This window comes from Indicator indicator, chromosome 15, assembly GCF_027791375.1.
Source record: "Indicator indicator isolate 239-I01 chromosome 15, UM_Iind_1.1, whole genome shotgun sequence".
NCBI lineage: Eukaryota > Metazoa > Chordata > Aves > Piciformes > Indicatoridae > Indicator > Indicator indicator.
This window is the reverse complement of record NC_072024.1, coordinates 23,438,989-23,457,384: the sequence shown is the minus strand read 5'-3', so window position 1 is coordinate 23,457,384 and position 18,396 is coordinate 23,438,989. Positions and strand designations below refer to the sequence as shown.

At 53.6% G+C, this 18,396-nt stretch overlaps 1 protein-coding gene across 1 annotated transcript in view; it reads left to right on the top strand.

The window, feature by feature from the left end:
- FBLN2 (fibulin 2) overlaps positions 1–7,964 on the top strand; it is an 85,537-nt gene extending 77,573 nt beyond the window's left edge. The window contains exons 15-16 of the mRNA XM_054387335.1: positions 4,961–5,084; positions 7,607–7,964. Coding sequence (XP_054243310.1) covers positions 4,961–5,084; positions 7,607–7,964 — 482 coding nt within the window. The remainder of the gene's footprint in view (positions 1–4,960; positions 5,085–7,606) is intronic.
- The last annotated feature ends 10,432 nt before the right edge of the window (positions 7,965–18,396 follow it).

The following is an 18,396-nucleotide window of genomic DNA, read 5'->3' as shown; positions in this document are numbered from 1 at the left end:
TAGCTTCCCACTCCCTGCCTCCTCCCTACCCCCTTGGACACAGCGGGACAAGAGAAAGAGCAGAAAGTTGTTGTTGATATCAGGCACAACAGAGCAGTGCAGCCAGCAGTGCAGTCAGTAAAGCCAGGAGAAGCATCAGCCAGAGCTGAAGAAGCAAAAAGAGAAAAGGGTTCTATACATTCCTAGCTTAAGTCTGTTGTCTCTCCAATGGATGGCTCAGAACTGATCATTATTTTCCTTTTTACACCCAATAGTGATTTATTTACATTTTACTACTTCCTGGTCAAGATCTGTGGAAAATTTTAAAGGTACAGCCTAAAACTACCACAGCAGGAGTTGAGGAGCTGCAGCCAGCCTCTTGTGGAGCTCCAGTCATAGAATTTTGTTTGGGTTGGAAGGGACCTCAAGGCTCAGCCAGTTCCAACCCCCTGCCATGGGCAGGGACACCTCACACTCCAGCAGGTTGCTCACAGCCACATCCAGCCTGGCTGCAAAAACCTCCAGGGATGAGGCTTCCACCACCTCCCTGGGCAACCTCTGCCAGTCTCTCACCACCCTCATGGGGAACAACTTCTTCCTCACATCCAATCTGAACCTCCCCATTTCTAGTTTTGCTCCACTCCCCCCAGTCCTATCACTCCCTGACACCCTCAAAAGTCCCTCCCCAGCTTTCTTGGAGACACCTTCAGATCCTGCAAGGCCACAAGAAGGTCTCCTGGGAGCCTTCTCCTCTCCAGACTGCACAACCCCAACTCTCTCAGTCTGTCCTCAGAGCAGAGCAGCTCCAGCCCTCTGCTCATCCTGGTGGCCCTTCTCTGGACACCTTCCAGCACCTCCAGGTCTTTTTTGGAGTGAGCTAAGCGAGGAGGGTTATTCCATCAAGGCTCCCTTAGTCACTGCTCCAAGGCCAAGACATGACAAAGGTGCCCATTAGTGCTCTCTGCACTGTCAGCTTTATCCCATGGTGGAACATCTGCTGGGGCAGCTCAGCTATCAGTGTGAGCTGATGGTTTCCATGGAGCCCCCCTCTCCACTGGCACTGGGGCACTGGGTGCCTTGCAGCAGCTGTGTGTGCACCTGGGCACAGCAGTGAGGGATCTGTTCTGAGAGGTGTCAGAGGTAGACATCGAGGTGCTGCCTTGTGACTTGCAGCTTCCTGCCCCAGAAAACTGGGAGAGTGAATCTGGGAGCTGTGGTGGACACCCAGAAGTCTGCCACCTGAACTGAAATGTCTTGGTGTTAGCAAATGTCAGTGTAAATGCCATGGACCCTCCACACACACACCCTGCTTATCCTTGCAGGGTTGATGTCACTGCACCCAGGTCATTGTTCTCCTCCTCCTAAAGCCCTGGGTCCAGCTGCTCATCCCCTGACAGGTTCTTGGGAGACACTGGAGGTATTTTCTGTGTAGCTTCCTTCCTGCAGACGAGTTGTAGCTCCTGTACCAGGGTCCCGACATCTGGATGTGTTTGCAGAGGCTGCTGGAGGTGTTCTGCAGCCCAGCCAGGCTGGTGCAAGGCAGAGCTTTCATCACTGCCACTGCAATATGGAACAAATTTTCTTTTCACCTAGGGGCACTGCCGAGAACCAGCAAGAGATTTCATTTACTTTGATTCCCTCCTGCTTCCTGTTGGATGCTTTCCTTTGCCAGGCTTTTAAGCCAGTGCCTGAGCTCAGTTCTGCTCTCAGGGGAGCACAGGGAGCGGGGGTGGGGGGGTGGGAGGTTTCCTCTCAGTGACAGCTGGCAGAGCCCTGCACAGCCCCCACACTTTGTCTGCTAGCATTTATTTCACTGGAGAGCCTCTGTGCCTTGTCTAGATGCTGGGGAGTACACAGTGGGACTGGGAGACCTTTGCCAGGGCTCCCGCTCAGCCTGGAGCCTTGCTGCTGCAGCTGGTTTTCAGCATTCTGAGGTGCATGGCTTGGGTTTGTGCATATGGATTGTTTTGGTAACCATGTTTATGCTCTAGGCCATAAAGTGCCTTTCAGCTTTAAATGATTTGTCTGGGGGTGGTTTGGGGGTTGGGGTTTTTTGTCTTCTCATTACAGGGAGGGATTTGGATTTCAAATTTCAAAGCTGTGGCCTTGTTCTCATGAGTTGGTCTTGAGTTCCTGTGTTTCCTAAGTCTGCTGGAGTTTGCATCTCTCACATCCTGCAGCTGGCCAGCAGTGGTGGCTTTGCATTGTAGCTGCCCCCTGCTTTGATCCACACCTTCATGCACAGCTCAATGCTTCTCCTCAGCCAGCCCAGCTTTCTCAAGCCTCAGAAAGGCAGGGAGAAGGTCCTGTTGGCTTCTGGTGCAGGTTGGTTACAGACCACAGAATCAGAGAATGTTAGGGCTTGGAAGGGACCCCTCCTGCCAGGGCAGGATCACCTAGAGTGGGTCACACAGGAACACATCCAGGTGGATATTGAATGATTCCAGAAAGGAGACTACAACCTCTCTGGGCAGCCTGCTCCAGGGCTCTGGCACACTCACAGTGACAAAGTTTTTCTGTATGTTCCTGTGGCACCTCCTCTGCTCCAGCTAGCACCCAGTGCCCCTTGTCCTGTCCTTGGAGCCTGGCTCCATCCTCCCCACACTGCCCTACACAGGAATGAGATTACCCTCATGCTGGAGGGGTTTGTGTGTTCCTGAGGGAGAGCTTTGGGCACAGCAGGCTATGACTGGGTGATGTGCAGGCAAACTGAGGCTGTCCCTCCATCCATCCATGTGTGTGCTCTGGCTGGGGAAGGCCCCTCTGCAGCCTGGGAGAAGGTTGGTTTGCTTGGCATGCAGGAATACTGCACAGCTTTGTCCACTGTGACCATGTCTGACTGAGAGCAGTGGCCACCTTCCACCAGGGGCTGTCCCTTCTGCTCCAGTGCCTGCACTATGCACAACCCCTCCACATGCTCTGCTGTTTGACACCAGCCAGAAGCTTCCCCAGCTCAACATCTGAGCACCAGGCTGGGTTGGAAATGCCTCACGTGGTGCAGGCCAGCTGTAAACATGGAGCAGTGGTTCAAGAGAGTGCCACTGAACCATGAAGCTGTAAAACTTGGTCCATTACTTGCAGGAAACAATTAAAAAACCCTCTTCAATCAGCACAGCTGTGGGAAGCATCCAGAGAAGCTGCAGGAGCACACAGGGTGGCTGTCTGAGAAGTTCAGTGTTCCACTGCCTTCCACTGCAGCTGTCCAGTGACTTTGTTCTGGTTCCCGCCAGCCGTGTTGATGAGATTTTAGTTTCCAGTGTCACTGACAACTCTTCTCTGACAGCTCAGGAGCAAGGGAGACTGTGGCAGCACAGGCCAGTCTGTTCAGCTTTGGCTGCAGCCAAACATGCTCAAGCTTGGATTCATTGCTGTGGGAAGTGGGGGATCCTCCACATGTTCACTGTAGAACCATAGATTCACGGAATGGGTTGGGTTGAAAGGGACCTTAAAGCTCATCCACTGCCAACTCCCTGCCATGGGCAGGGACACCTCCCACCAGCCCATCTGCTCAAGGCCTCATCCAGCCTGGCCTTGAACACCTCCAGGGAGGGGACAGCCACAGCCTCCCTGGGCAGTCTGTTCCAGTGTCTCCCCACCCTCACTATCAAGAATTTCTTCCTCATCTCCAGTCTCAGTCTCCTCTCTCCCAGCTCAAAGCCATTCTCCCTCATCCTGGCACTCCCAGACCTTGTCAAAAGTCCCTCCCTAGCTCTCCTGGAGCCCCTTCACGTACTGGAAGGCTGCCCTGAGGTCTCCCTGGACCTTTCTCCTCTCCAAGCTGAACAGCCCCAACTCTCTCAGTGTATTCCCATAGGGAAGGTGCTCATAGCCCTCCTTTGGACCCTCTCCAACAGTTCTCCTGTCTCAATCTCCTCTGTCCCAGCTCAAAGTCATCTCCCCTCATCCTGTCACTCCAAGCCCTTGTCAAAAGTCCCTCCCCAGCTTTCTTGTGTGTCCTTTCAGGCTCTGGAAGGCTCCTGTAAGGTCTTACTCTTCCCTGGAGGCTCAGCCTTGTGTTTCAGTGGCTGTGTCTGGAGTGGGGACAGCTGGGTGCACAGCACAGGTGAAGGAACAAAGCTCCCCTGCAGCAAAGCCCAGCCCTGGCCTCATGCTGGGTGCTGCAAGTGGCCATGCTCTACCAAGCAGGGGAAGGACCACCCAGCAGCATGGAGAGCATCACCAGCTGCTTGTAGTGGGCTCCTGGCTCATTGCAGACACTGCCCAGTGCAGTGATGCTGTCATTGCTTGTTGCCTGCTGACCTCGAGGGAGGAAATCTTGATCCACAGAAAGCAGGAACCAGAGTGCCCTGGATCTGCCCCAGCCCTCCAAATGCCAGCAAGTGTCTGTGTGCAGAGCAGAACTTCACAGTGTCACAGAATCACAGTGCATTAGAGGTTGGAAGGGACCTCCAGAGGTCATCCCACCAACCCCCCTGCCAGAGCAGGAGCACCCAGGGCAGTCTGCACAGGAATGCATCCAGGTGGGGTTGGAAAGTCTCCAGAGAAGGAGACTCCACAACCTCTCTGGGCAGCCTGCTCCAGGGTTCTGTCACCCTCACTATAAAGAAGTTTCTCCTCATGCTGAGGTGAAACCTCCTCAGTTCAAGCTTGTACCTGTTGTTCCTTGGCTTATTGCTGTGCACCACCCAAAAGAGCCTGGCCCCCTCCCCTTGACACCCACCCCTCAGCTATTGACAGACATTGATCAGATCCCCTCTCAGCCTTCTCAAGACACCTCCCCTGGACGTGCATTCCACAGCCCAGGTGTATCCCCCAGGCTTCTCACAGTCCTGCTCCACAGGCCCTGCAGGGCTGACAGACACCAGCTGAGTGGTGACAGCAACAGCCCTCAGCTTGCAGAGCCAGACCCCAGGCTCCTCTTGCTCCTCAGGCACACAGAGGCTCAGCACAGCCTGTACATTGTGACTGCTGCTTCTTCCTGACCTCAGCATCTCTCCTTCCTTCTGTGTGTCCTTGTTAGATGTTGATGAGTGTGCCCTAGGAAGCCACAACTGCTCAGCTGCAGAGACCTGCTACAACATCCAGGGCAGCTTCCGCTGCCTGTCCTTCGAGTGCCCCTCCAACTACAGGAAGGTCTCTGACATGTGAGTATCTCCAGCACAGCAGAGAGCAGCCCAGGCCTGGAATCACACAGAATCCCAGCATGCTGGGGTTGGAAGGGACCTCTGGGGATCAGCCAGTTCAGGTCCCCTGCTAAACCAGGGGCACCCACAGGAGCACAATGGCCAGGGGGGTTTTGGAAGCTCTCCAGAGGAGACTCCACAACCTCTTTGGGCAGCTCCAGTGCTCCAGCACCTTCACACCAAAGAGGTTTCTCCTCCTGGCAGGTCCATGGTGCTTTGGTTTGTGGTCAGGTGCCAGTGCTCAAAGGCCCAGGAGATGCTCTGGGACCTGCAGGTGGCCTTGGCTGCAGCTCTGCCAGGGCTCTGTTTAGGATTCAGTTCCAGAAAGCCAAGCTGGCCTCTGCTGCTCCTGTCACTGCAGTGGCTGCAGGCTGCTCAAGGCACCTCTTCCTCAGGGGCTTGGGGGCTGCCTGTTGCACATTCAGGTTGCAGTTTCTCAGACAGCTGAAATGTTGAAGGGCAACAGGATAATGACCTTGCCAGGCTACAGGGTTCTGGGAATGGCACAGCCACACAGGTCCCAGCTCTTCAGCAGCTGAGGCTCAGGAGCCCCCAGACCTTGCCACCCATGGCTGCTGGTACTTTGGAGGGCATCCTGAGCTGCTTATGGCGTCAGACACCCTTGTTCCTGCCTTGTAGGACTGAGCAGCTTTGTAAGTTGAGGAGCTGGCTTCCCATTCCCATGGCTTAGCTGCCTGAAAATGCTTTTGAGCCTGATTCCTGGAGCACTGTCCCAGGCTTGTGCTGTTGGTGATGAACCACAGAGCCCTTTTCCAGGCCCTGTGCTGCTCTCAGCATGCTTCTAGCTCTGTCCTTGCTGTGAAGCTTCTCAACACAGCTCCCCAGGTCCCTGATCATAGAATCATAGAACCACAGAATCAGAATCATAGAATCACAGAATCATAGAATGATAAAATCATAGAACCGTAGAACCACAGAACCACAGAATCAGAATCATAGAATCACGGAATCATAGCATCACAGAATCATAGAATCACGGAATCATAGCATCACAGAATCATAGCATCACAGAATCATAGAATCACGGAATCATAGAATGATAGAATCAGAATCATAGAATGATAGAATCACAGAATCATAGAATCAGAATCATAGAATCACAGAATCATCAAATTACAGAATCATAGAATCATAACATCGTAGAATCACAGAATCATAGCATCAGAATCACAGGATCGTAGAATCATAGAATGGTCTGGGTTGGAAGGGACCTCCAAAGGTCATCCAGTCCAACCCCCTCTGCAGTGATCCACTAGATCAGGTTGCCCAGAGCCCTGTCCAGCCTCACCTTGAGTATCTCCAGGGAAGGGGCCTCCACCACCTCCCTGGGCAACCTGTTCCCCCCTCTTCTCCCTGCCGCACTGTACTCTCAGCTGTGTCATTCCAAGAGGGGCAGCGGGTGGCGGCAGGGCAGTGAGTGGCGCTGGAGCTGCAGGTGGCAGCAGGACAGCAGGTGGCAGCGGGGCAGAGGGTGGTGGCAGGACAGCAGGTGGCAGAGCAGCGGGTGTTGGCAGGACAGTGAGTGGCGGTGGGGCAGTGGGTGGTGGCAGGACAGCGGGTGGCAGAGCAGCAGGTGTTGGCAGAGCAGCAGGTGTTGGCAGGACAGCAGGTGGTGGCGGGACAGAGGGTGGTGGCAGGGCAGAGGGTGGTGGCAGGACAGCGGGTGGTGGCGGGACAGAGGGTGGTGGCGGGACAGAGGGTAGTGGCAGGACAGAGGGTGGTGGCGGGACAGAGGGTAGTGGCAGGACAGCGGGTGGTGGCAGGACAGCGGGTGGTGGCAGGGCAGCGGGTGGTGGCAGGGCAGCGGGTGGTGGCAGGACAGCGGGTGGTGGCGGGACAGAGGGTGGTGGCAGGGCAGCGGGTGGTGGCAGGACAGCGGGTGGTGGCGGGACAGAGGGTGGTGGCGGGACAGAGGGTAGTGGCAGGACAGCGGGTGGTGGCAGGACAGCGGGTGGTGGCAGGGCAGCGGGTGGTGGCAGGGCAGCGGGTGGTGGCAGGACAGCGGGTGGTGGCGGGACAGAGGGTGGTGGCAGGGCAGCGGGTGGTGGCAGGACAGCGGGTGGTGGCGGGACAGAGGGTGGTGGCGGGACAGAGGGTGGTGGCGGGACAGAGGGTGGTGGCGGGACAGCGGGTGGTGGCAGGACAGTGGGTGGTGGCAGGACAGCGGGTGGTGGCGGGACAGAGGGTGGTGGCGGGACAGAGGGTGGTGGCGGGACAGAGGGTGGTGGCAGGACAGCGGGTGGTGGCAGGACAGTGGGTGGTGGCGGGACAGCGGGTGGTGGCGGGACAGCGGGTGGTGGCGGGACAGAGGGTGGTGGCGGGACAGCGGGTGGTGGCGGGACAGCGGGTGGTGGCAGGGCAGCGGGTGGTGGCGGGACAGCGGGTGGCAGCAGGGCTGCAGGCTGGCACTGCCTGGGCAGCACTCTGCAGTCCCTCAGCTGTGCCCCGTGTGTGGTGTGCAGGAGGTGCGAGCGGATCGGCTGCTTCAGTTACCTGGACTGCCAGAACACGCCGGTGCGCATCACCTACTACCAGCTCAACTTCCAGACCAACATCGTGGTCCCGGCTCACATCTTCCGCATTGGGCCCTCACCTGCCTACGCCGGGGACAGCATCGTCCTCACCATCACCCAGGGCAACGAGGAGAGCTACTTCAGCACCCGCAGGCTCAACGCCTACACCGGCATCGTCTACCTGCAGCGCCAGGTCAAGGAGCCCAAGGACTTCCTGCTGGACGTGGAGATGAAACTGTGGCGCCAGGGCACCTACACCACCTTCCTGGCCAAGATCTACATCTTCATCACAGCTCATGCCTACTGAAGCCTGCCCTCAGCCTGGGCTCTGTTGGTGCTATGCTTCCCTAAGCTGTCCTGCCAAAGCTTAATCCTCTCGAACTGGCATTTAAATGTAGCTAAGCCTTGATGTTCTTTTTCTATCATTGCTTAAACTTTTTCTGGTTTGGTTTGGTTTGGTTTGGTTTGGTTTGGTTTGGTTTGGTTCGGTTCGGTTTGGCTTGGTTTGGTTTGGTTCGGTTCGGCTTGGTTTGGTTTGGTTTGGTTTGGTTTGGTTTGGTTTGGTTCGGTTTGGTTTGGTTTGGTTCGGTTTGGTTTGGTTCGGTTCGGTTTGGCTTGGTTTGGTTTGGTTTGGTTGGGTTTGGTTGGGTTTGGTTGAGTTTGGTTTGGTTAGGTTGGGTTGGGTTTGGTTTGGTTTTGTCTTGTTTTGTCTTGTTCTTTTTTGTTTTGTTCTTTTTTGTTTTGCTTTGTTTGCCTTTTGTTTTGTTTTCTATTGGTTGTGTAAATTGTAAGTTAATTTTGATCTGGTTTGGTTTGGGGTTTTTGTTCTCTTTTAAGGCGATTCTCTCGCATGGCCATCTGAGCACCGTGACCAAGGAAGGACCCAAAAGGCAGTGCCCTTTGTTGTTGTGGATGATGCTGGGCCCTGTGCTTAGAAATGGGTTTGAGGTTCAGCCACAGCTGCAGGGCATTGCACTGGAGAGGAAGGGGATTCCCTTGGCAGCAGTGGGCTGCCAAGATCCTGCAGCACTCTCTCCTTCTGACACGAGCTGATGGTCTGGCTTAGCCCCTGACTCCTCTAGGGCCTCTCCACGCTGGGATGCTATGTGGCAGGGGAGCTCATCTCATGTTACCACTTTATTTCCCTCCTTCCAGTTTTCATGATATGTTGCCTAAAAATATGTATAAATAAAGGAAAACTCCACCAGTGGAAAAGCCTATGACTGAGTCTTGCTTGGGTGGGACTGCTCACCTGCTAAACATCTGCCAGTCCAAGGACCACAGGTCACAGGAGGTGAGGGGTTGGAAGGGACCCCTGGAGATCTTCCAGTCCAACCCTCCTGCCAGAGCAGGACCAGAGAATCCAGCACAGGTCACACAGGAACACATCCAGACAGGGCTGCAAAGGCTCCAGAGAAGGAGACTCCACAACCTCTCTGGGCAGCCTGTTCCAGTGCTCTGGGACCCTTACGGTGAAGAAGTTCCACCTCCTGTTGAGGTGGAACCTCCTGTGCTGGAGTTTCCATCCATTGCCCCTTGTCCTATGCCAGGGCACAGTGAGCAGAGGCTGTCCCTGTCCCTTCCTTCCTGACCCCCAGCCCTCAGATCTTGATAGGCATTGATCAGATCCCCTCTCAGTCTTCTCCTCTCACACTAAACAGCCCCTGGTGATGGCGTGTGAATGGCAATCTACCTTTTACCTTCTTACAACTAAAGCTCTTTTGAAGGAGAGAGCAGTGGGATGAAGCCATGCATGCTGCTATGGTTTTCACTCTGAGACAGCAGCCAGAATGGCAAAACCTGTGCAGGATAAACCTGGCTGCAGTGACCTGCTCATCCCAGCCCTTGCAAAGGAAGAGAAAGGGGAAGACCCTTGAGGCAGTGCTCTGCAGCTGTAGATTACATCCATAAGGCCTTGAGAGAACCTCCTGCTTTATGGTCACAGCTTACATGGCCACTTCTAGTGGCTGTCTCTGCAGGTGCTGGGACTCCTCTGCAGACTCTCCCCACCTAGGTAACTGCAAGTGCAAGTTAGATGGCTTCAAACTAGAGCACAGCAGATTTAGATTGGATGTGAGGAACAAGTTCTTTACTATGAGGGTGGTGGAACAATGGAACAGGTTGCCCAGGGAGGTGGTTGAGGTCCCATGCCTGGAGATACTCAAGGTGAGGCTGGACAGGGCTCTGGGCAGTGTGATCTAGTTGAGGATTTCCCTGCTGACTGCAGAGGGGTTGGACTGGATGAGCTTTGGAGATCCCTTCCAACCCAGACCATTGGTTCTATGAGTCTATAATTCTTCAAGAGGAAACATGGAAATAATCCATCATTGCTCCTGGTTTAAAGCTTGGCTGTGCCACTGAGGAATCACAGAATCACAGAATGTTGGGGGTGGGAAGGGACCTCCAGAGATCTGCCAGAGCAGATCACACAGGAACATATCCAGTAAGGTTTTGAATATCTCCTGAGAGGGAGGCTCCACAGCCCCCCTGGGCAGCCTGAATCCCCTGCAGCTTTAAATAAACCACCAGGGGAGTTGCTTCTCTTCCCCAGGACAATGGCTTCTTGTTGTGTTCCCCAGTGACCCAGAGGAGGATGCTGGGTGGGTTGGTGGTTTGTGTGGTGACATTCAGAAAGCAGCACACCCAAAGCTCTGAGTTGGGTCTCCTCTGGTTCACAGAATCACACAATGTGAGGGGCATCCAGGCAGGTTTTGAATATCTCCAGAGACAGAGACTCCACAAGCCCCCTGCCCAATGCCAGCACAAGGGGCAGTGGTGGAAGATGAGGCATAGGAAGGAAACAGGAGAATAAATTTTCCCTGTGAGAGTGACAGAGCCCTGGAGCAGGCTGCCCAGGGGGGTTGTGGAGCCTCCCTCTCTGGAGAGATTCAAACCCCACCTGGATGCATTCCTGGGTGACCCTGCTCTGGCAGGGGGTTGGACTGGATGATCTCTGGAGGTCCCTTCCAACCTCTAAGATTCTGTGATTCTTTATCTCCCTCTTTCCTCCCTGCAGATCTGGCTGCTCTTCTCCATTCGTCTGTTTTGTTTTGTTTTGTTTTGTTTTTTACATTCATCTTTCCATTGCTCCCACCCTTGCCAGCAGGAAGGGAAAGTCCCAGCAGACAGAATTAGGATTCTGGAGTAAAAATACATTTTTGAGATTAAATCAAAATGTTCTTTCCAATGTTCTCTGCATCACAGAGACACTCATTCTGAAGTGGCTATAGAAAACCAGACTTTAATTATACCCAGTGTCAGTGATGTGAAACTGAAGCAAAAAAACTTGGGCCTCTTGTCTTCTGAGACACAGTTCTTTATCTTGCATGTACTCCATAAACAGCAGCCAGTGTCTAAGACTGCTGCAGAGCCTTGGAGCCCTTTAGATAAGCTTCACACTTCCAGGCCCCCTGCCTGAGAGGAGGCTCCAAGGAAACCTTCTTGTGGCCTTGCAGGATCTGAAGGGGGCTGCAAGAAATCTGGGGAGGGACTTTTGAGAGTGTCAGGGAGTGATAGGACTGGGGGGAATGGAGCAAAACTAGAAATGGGGAGATTCAGATTGGATGTGAGGAAGAAGTTGTTCCCCATGAGGGTGGTGAGAGACTGGCAGAGGTTGCCCAGGGAGGTGGTGGAAGCCTCATCCCTGGAGGTTTTTGCAGCCAGGCTGGATGTGGCTGTGAGCAACCTGCTGGAGTGTGAGGTGTCCCTGCCCATGGCAGGGGGGTTGGAACTGGCTGAGCCTTGAGGTTCCCTCCAACCCTGACAATTCTGTGAGTGATGTCCCCTGGGACATGCTGCTGGAGGAGCTGGCTGGCAGCAGCAGGACACCTCAGTGTCACTCCTTGTCCTGAGGTTGCCCCATGGGCTCTTCTTACTGCTGGCAGTGGGGGAATCCTGGAACATGTCAGGTTGGAAGGGACCTGTAAGGATTGAGTCCAGCTCCCAGAGAATAGCTTCTCTTAGCTGCATCCCAATGCTGAGCCTCTCCTGGTGACACTGACTTCCCATGAGCTGAGGCTCCTAGCAGGGTGGGGTTCAATACTCCAACATCTGCTCTGGATTTTCTTTTTTTAGCTGGAGTTGGAGGGATAGGGGCTCTATTGTGGTGCTTTCATATTGTGAGGGGAGGGACAAGAGGAGAAGCTTTGTACAGCAGTGAGTCTTCTGTGGAGTAGCCAAGAGTTGTGGTAAGTGCATAAATGCACAGCAGGGTGGTTGGATTGCTTGGAGCTGGGGCTGGGGTACTGGTTGGGCTAGAAGGACTGAACTGGGGATGCTGGGCTTGATCTGACAGGCTGAGAGCAGCCCAGTGGGAAATAACCCTGGGGTTGCTCCAGGTAAGGAACTGATCTCAGGTGAGATGCTCTGCACATGCCAGTGGGCCAGGGCTGGGTTAGTCAAGACACAGAGTATGAGAAGCAGCTGGGAATTGGCTGTGTCCAGGGAACACAGGAGATGTGGCTCAGTGCCACCAGTCTACGACTGAAGCATTCAATCAAGAATCAGAGAAACACCAAGTGCTGAAGAGAGCCATCTGCAGCAGCTGGAGTTTAACCACTTCTTCCCAACTGAACAAGGAGTGAAGCTGCCCCTGGGGGGGAGCTAAACCCCTGCTTTATTTGGGAGTAAGAGCACAATGTGTAGAGGATGAAAGTGTCCTCCACGCCTTAGCTTCTACAAAACACATCGGCAGCGACAGCTGAGCCAAGGGAAATGCCTCCGACACAGAGCCATGGAGACACTCTCTGCCCTGAGAGAATGGCAGGGTGGAGAAGCCTTTCTCTGGGGGAGGAGGGTGCCTCACAGCACAGGGACTACACAGGGCTGCACTCCACACAGGTTTTTTGCCTTGCTGTGGTTGCAGAGTTCCTCCTTGCAGCTGGAGAGATCCTCTGCAGCATTTCACAGAATCACAGAATCACAGAGTGTTAAGGGCTGGAAGAGATCTCCAAAGCTCATCCAGTCCAACCCCCTGCCAGAGCAGATCACACAGGAACACAGCCAGGTGGGCTTTGAATATCTCCAGAGAGGGAGACTCCACAACCCCCCTGGGCAGCCTGCTCCAGGGCTCTGTCACCCTCCCAGGGAAAGAATTCTTCCTCCTGTTTCCATGGAACTTCCTCTGCCTCAGCTTCCACCACTGCCCCTTGTGCTGGCATTGGGCATCACCCAGCAGAGCCTGGCTCCAGCCTCTGGGCACTCATCCTGCACATCTTTATCCCCAGCAATGAGGTCACCTCTCAGGCTCCTCCTCTCCAAGCTCCAGAGCCCTCAGCTCCCTCAGGCTCTCCTCCTAAGGAAGATCTTCCACTGCCTGCAGCAGCTTTGTGGCTCTGTGCTGGACTCTCTCAAGCAGTTCCCTGAGGTCCTTCTTGACCTGAGGGGCCCAGAACTGGACACAATATTCCAGATGCAGCCTCAGCAGGGCAGAGCAGAGGGGGAGGAGAACCTCTCTGACCTACTGACCACAGCCCTTCTGATCCCCCCCAGGCTGCCCTTGGCCTTCTTGGCCACCAGAGCACATTGCTGGCTCATGGTCACCTCCCATCCACCAGGACGCCCAGGGCCTTTTCCAGCAGCACAGTCCCCAAACTGTACTCCTCCATGGGGCTGTAAATGCAGAGTTGAATGCTGTTCTCACACGTTCCTCATGGACAAGTTCTTTGAGAAGGTGGTTTTGTCCTCCAGCATCATCCTCACTGTGGGCCAGCACGAGAACCAGCACAGCTATGGTTGGTCCATAGCTACAAGCAGTAGCACAGCCATGGTTGGTCCATAGCTACAAGCAGTAGCACAGCCATGGTTGGTCCATAGCTACAAGCAGTAGCACAGCCATGGTTGGTCCATAGCTACAAGCAGTAGCACAGCCATGGCTGGTCCATAGCTACAAGCAGTAGCACAGCCATGGTTGGTCCATAGCTACAAGCAGTAGCACAGCCATGGTTGGTCCATAGCTACAAGCAGTAGCACAGCCATGGCTGGTCCATAGCTACAAGCAGTAGCACAGCCATGGTTGGGTCATAGCTACAAGCAGTAGTACAACCATGTAGCTATGGTTGGTCCATACCTACAAGCAGTAGCACAGCCATAGTTGGGTCGTGGCTACAAGCAGTAGCACAGCCATGGTTGGTCCATAGCTACAAGCAGTAGCACAACCATGGCTGGTCCATAGCTACAAGCAGTAGCACAGCCATGGTTGGTCCATAGCTACAAGCAGTAGCACAGCCATGGCTGGTCCATAGCTACAAGCAGTAGCACAGCCATGGTTGGTCCATAGCTACAAGCAGTAGCACAACCATGGCTGGTCCATAGCTACAAGCAGTAGCACAGCCATGGTTGGTCCATAGCTACAAGCAGTAGCACAGCCATGGTTGGTCCATAGTTACAAGCAGTAGCACAGCCATGGTTGGTCCATAGCTACAAGCAGTAGCACAGCCATGGCTGGTCCATAGCTACAAGCAGTAGCACAGCCATGGTTGGGTCATAGCTACAAGCAGTAGCACAGCCATGGTTGGTCCATAGTTACAAGCAGTAGCACAGCCATGGCTGGTCCATAGCTACAAGCAGTAGCACAGCCATGGTTGGTCCATAGTTACAAGCAGTAGCACAGCCATGGTTGGTCCATAGTTACAAGCAGTAGCACAGCCATGGTTGGTCCATAGCTACAAGCAGTAGCACAGCCATGGTTGGTCCATAGCTACAAGCAGTAGCACAGCCATGGCTGGTCCATAGCTACAAGCAGTAGCACAGCCATGGTTGGTCCATAGTTACAAGCAGTAGCACAGCCATGGCTGGTCCATAGCTACAAGCAGTAGCACAGCCATGGTTGGTCCATAGCTACAAGCAGTAGCACAGCCATGGTTGGTCCATAGCTACAAGCAGTAGCACAGCCATGGTTGGTCCATAGCTACAAGCAGTAGCACAGCCATGGTTGGTCCATAGTTACAAGCAGTAGCACAGCCATGGTTGGTCCATAGTTACAAGCAGTAGCACAGCCATGGTTGGTCCATAGCTACAAGCAGTAGCACAGCCATGGTTGGTCCATAGCTACAAGCAGTAGCACAGCCATGGTTGGTCCATAGCTACAAGCAGTAGCACAGCCATGGTTGGTCCATAGCTACAAGCAGTAGCACAACCATGGTTGGTCCATAGCTACAAGCAGTAGCACAGCCATGGTTGGTCCATAGCTACAAGCAGTAGCACAGCCATGGTTGGTCCATAGTTACAAGCAGTAGCACAGCCATGGCTGGTCCATAGCTACAAGCAGTAGCACAGCCATGGTTGGTCCATAGTTACAAGCAGTAGCACAGCCATGGTTGGTCCATAGTTACAAGCAGTAGCACAGCCATGGTTGGTCCATAGCTACAAGCAGTAGCACAGCCATGGTTGGTCCATAGCTACAAGCAGTAGCACAACCATGGTTGGTCCATAGTTACAAGCAGTAGCACAGCCATGGTTGGTCCATAGCTACAAGCAGTAGCACAGCCATGGCTGGTCCATAGTTACAAGCAGTAGCACAGCCATGGTTGGTCCATAGTTACAAGCAGTAGCACAGCCATGGCTGGTCCATAGTTACAAGCAGTAGCACAGCCATGGTTGGTCCATAGTTACAAGCAGTAGCACAGCCATGGTTGGTCCATAGCTACAAGCAGTAGCACAGCCATGGTTGGTCCATAGTTACAAGCAGTAGCACAGCCATGGCTGGTCCATAGTTACAAGCAGTAGCACAGCCATGGTTGGTCCATAGTTACAAGCAGTAGCACAGCCATGGCTGGTCCATAGTTACAAGCAGTAGCACAACCATGGCTGGTCCATAGTTACAAGCAGTAGCACAGCCATGGTTGGTCCATAGCTACAAGCAGTAGCACAGCCATGGTTGGTCCATAGTTACAAGCAGTAGCACAGCCATGGCTGGTCCATAGCTACAAGCAGTAGCACAGCCATGGTTGGTCCATAGCTACAAGCAGTAGCACAGCCATGGCTGGTCCATAGCTACAAGCAGTAGCACAGCCATGGCTGGTCCATAGCTACAAGCAGTAGCACAGCCATGGTTGGTCCATAGCTACAAGCAGTAGCACAGCCATGGTTGGTCCATAGCTACAAGCAGTAGCACAGCCATGGTTGGTCCATAGCTACAAGCAGTAGCACAGCCATGGTTGGTCCATAGCTACAAGCAGTAGCACAGCCATGGTTGGTCCATAGCTACAAGCAGTAGCACAGCCATGGTTGGTCCATAGCTACAAGCAGTAGCACAACCATGGTTGGTCCATAGCTACAAGCAGTAGCACAGCCATGGCTGGTCCATAGCTACAAGCAGTAGCACAGCCATGGCTGGTCCATAGCTACAAGCAGTAGCACAGCCATGGTTGGTCCATAGCTACAAGCAGTAGCACAGCCATGGCTGGTCCATAGCTACAAGCAGTAGCACAGCCATGGTTGGTCCATAGTTACAAGCAGTAGCACAGCCATGGTTGGTCCATAGCTACAAGCAGTAGCACAGCCATGGTTGGTCCATAGCTACAAGCAGTAGCACAGCCATGGTTGGTCATAGCTACAAGCAGTAGCACAGCCATGGCTGGTCCATAGCTACAAGCAGTAGCACAGCCATGGTTGGTCCATAGTTACAAGCAGTAGCACAGCCATGGTTGGTCCATAGCTACAAGCAGTAGCACAGCCATGGCTGGTCCATAGTTACAGGCAGTAGCACAGCCATGGTTGTTCCATAGTTACAAGCAGTAGCACAGCCATGGTTGGTCCATAGCTACAAGCAGTAGCACAGCCATGGTTGTTCCATAGCTACAAGCAGTAGCACAGCCATGGTTGGTCCATAGCTACAAGCAGTAGCACAGCCATGGTTGGTCCATAGCTACAAGCAGTAGCACAGCCATGGTTGGTCCATAGCTACAAGCAGTAGCACAGCCATGGTTGGTCCATAGCTACAAGCAGTAGCACAGCCATGGCTGGTCCATAGTTACAAGCAGTAGCACAGCCATGGTTGGTCCATAGCTACAAGCAGTAGCACAGCCATGGCTGGTCCATAGCTACAAGCAGTAGCACAGCCATGGTTGGTCCATAGTTACAAGCAGTAGCACAGCCATGGTTGGTCCATAGCTACAAGCAGTAGCACAGCCATGGTTGGTCCATAGTTACAAGCAGTAGCACAGCCATGGTTGGTCCATAGTTACAAGCAGTAGCACAGCCATGGCTGGTCCATAGCTACAAGCAGTAGCACAGCCATGGTTGGTCCATAGCTACAAGCAGTAGCACAGCCATGGTTGGTCCATAGTTACAAGCAGTAGCACAGGCATGGTTGGTCCATAGCTACAAGCAGTAGCACAGCCATGGATGGTCCATAGTTACAAGCAGTAGCACAGCCATGGTTGGTCCATAGCTACAAGCAGTAGCACAGCCATGGTTGGTCCATAGTTACAAGCAGTAGCACAGCCATGGCTGGTCCATAGTTACAAGCAGTAGCACAGCCATGGTTGGTCCATAGTTACAAGCAGTAGCACAGCCATGGTTGGTCCATAGCTACAAGCAGTAGCACAGCCATGGTTGGTCCATAGCTACAAGCAGTAGCACAACCATGGTTGGTCCATAGCTACAAGCAGTAGCACAGCCATGGTTGGTCCATAGTTACAAGCAGTAGCACAGCCATGGTTGGTCCATAGCTACAAGCAGTAGCACAGCCATGGCTGGTCCATAGCTACAAGCAGTAGCACAGCCATGGTTGGTCCATAGCTACAAGCAGTAGCACAGCCATGGTTGTTCCATAGCTACAAGCAGTAGCACAGCCATGGTTGGTCCATAGCTACAAGCAGTAGCACAGCCATGGTTGGTCCATAGTTACAAGCAGTTTCACAGCCATGGTTGGTCCATAGCTACAAGCAGTAGCACAGCCATGGTTGGTCCATAGCTACAAGCAGTAGCACAGCCATGGTTGGTCCATACCTACAAGCAGTAGCACAGCCATGGTTGGGTCATACCTACAAGCAGTAGCACAGCCATGGTTGGTCCATAGTTACAAGCAGTAGCACAGCCATGGCTGGTCCATAGCTACAAGCAGTAGCACAGCCATGGTTGGTCCATAGCTACAAGCAGTAGCACAGCCATGGTTGGTCCATAGCTACAAGCAGTAGCACAGCCATGGTTGGTCCATAGCTACAAGCAGTAGCACAGCCATGGTTGGTCCATAGCTACAAGCAGTAGCACAGCCATGGTTGGTCCATAGCTACAAGCAGTAGCACAGCCATGGTTGGTCCATAGCTACATTCAGTAGCACAGCCATGGTTGGTCCATAGCTACAAGCAGTAGCACAGCCATGGTTGGTCCATAGCTACAAGCAGTAGCACAGGCATGGCTGGTCCATAGCTACATTCAGTAGCACAGCCATGGTTGGTCCATAGCTACAAGCAGTAGCACAGCCATGGTTGGTCCATAGCTACAAGCAGTAGCACAGCCATGGTTGGTCCATAGCTACAAGCAGTAGCACAGCCATGGTTGGTCCATAGCTACAAGCAGTAGCACAGCCATGGTTGGTCCATAGCTACAAGCAGTAGCACAGCCATGGTTGGTCCATAGCTACAAGCAGTAGCACAGCCATGGTTGGTCCATAGCTACAAGCAGTAGCACAGCCATGGTTGGTCCATAGCTACAAGCAGTAGCACAGCCATGGTTGGTCCATAGCTACAAGCAGTAGCACAGCCATGGTTGGTCCATAGCTACAAGCAGTAGCACAG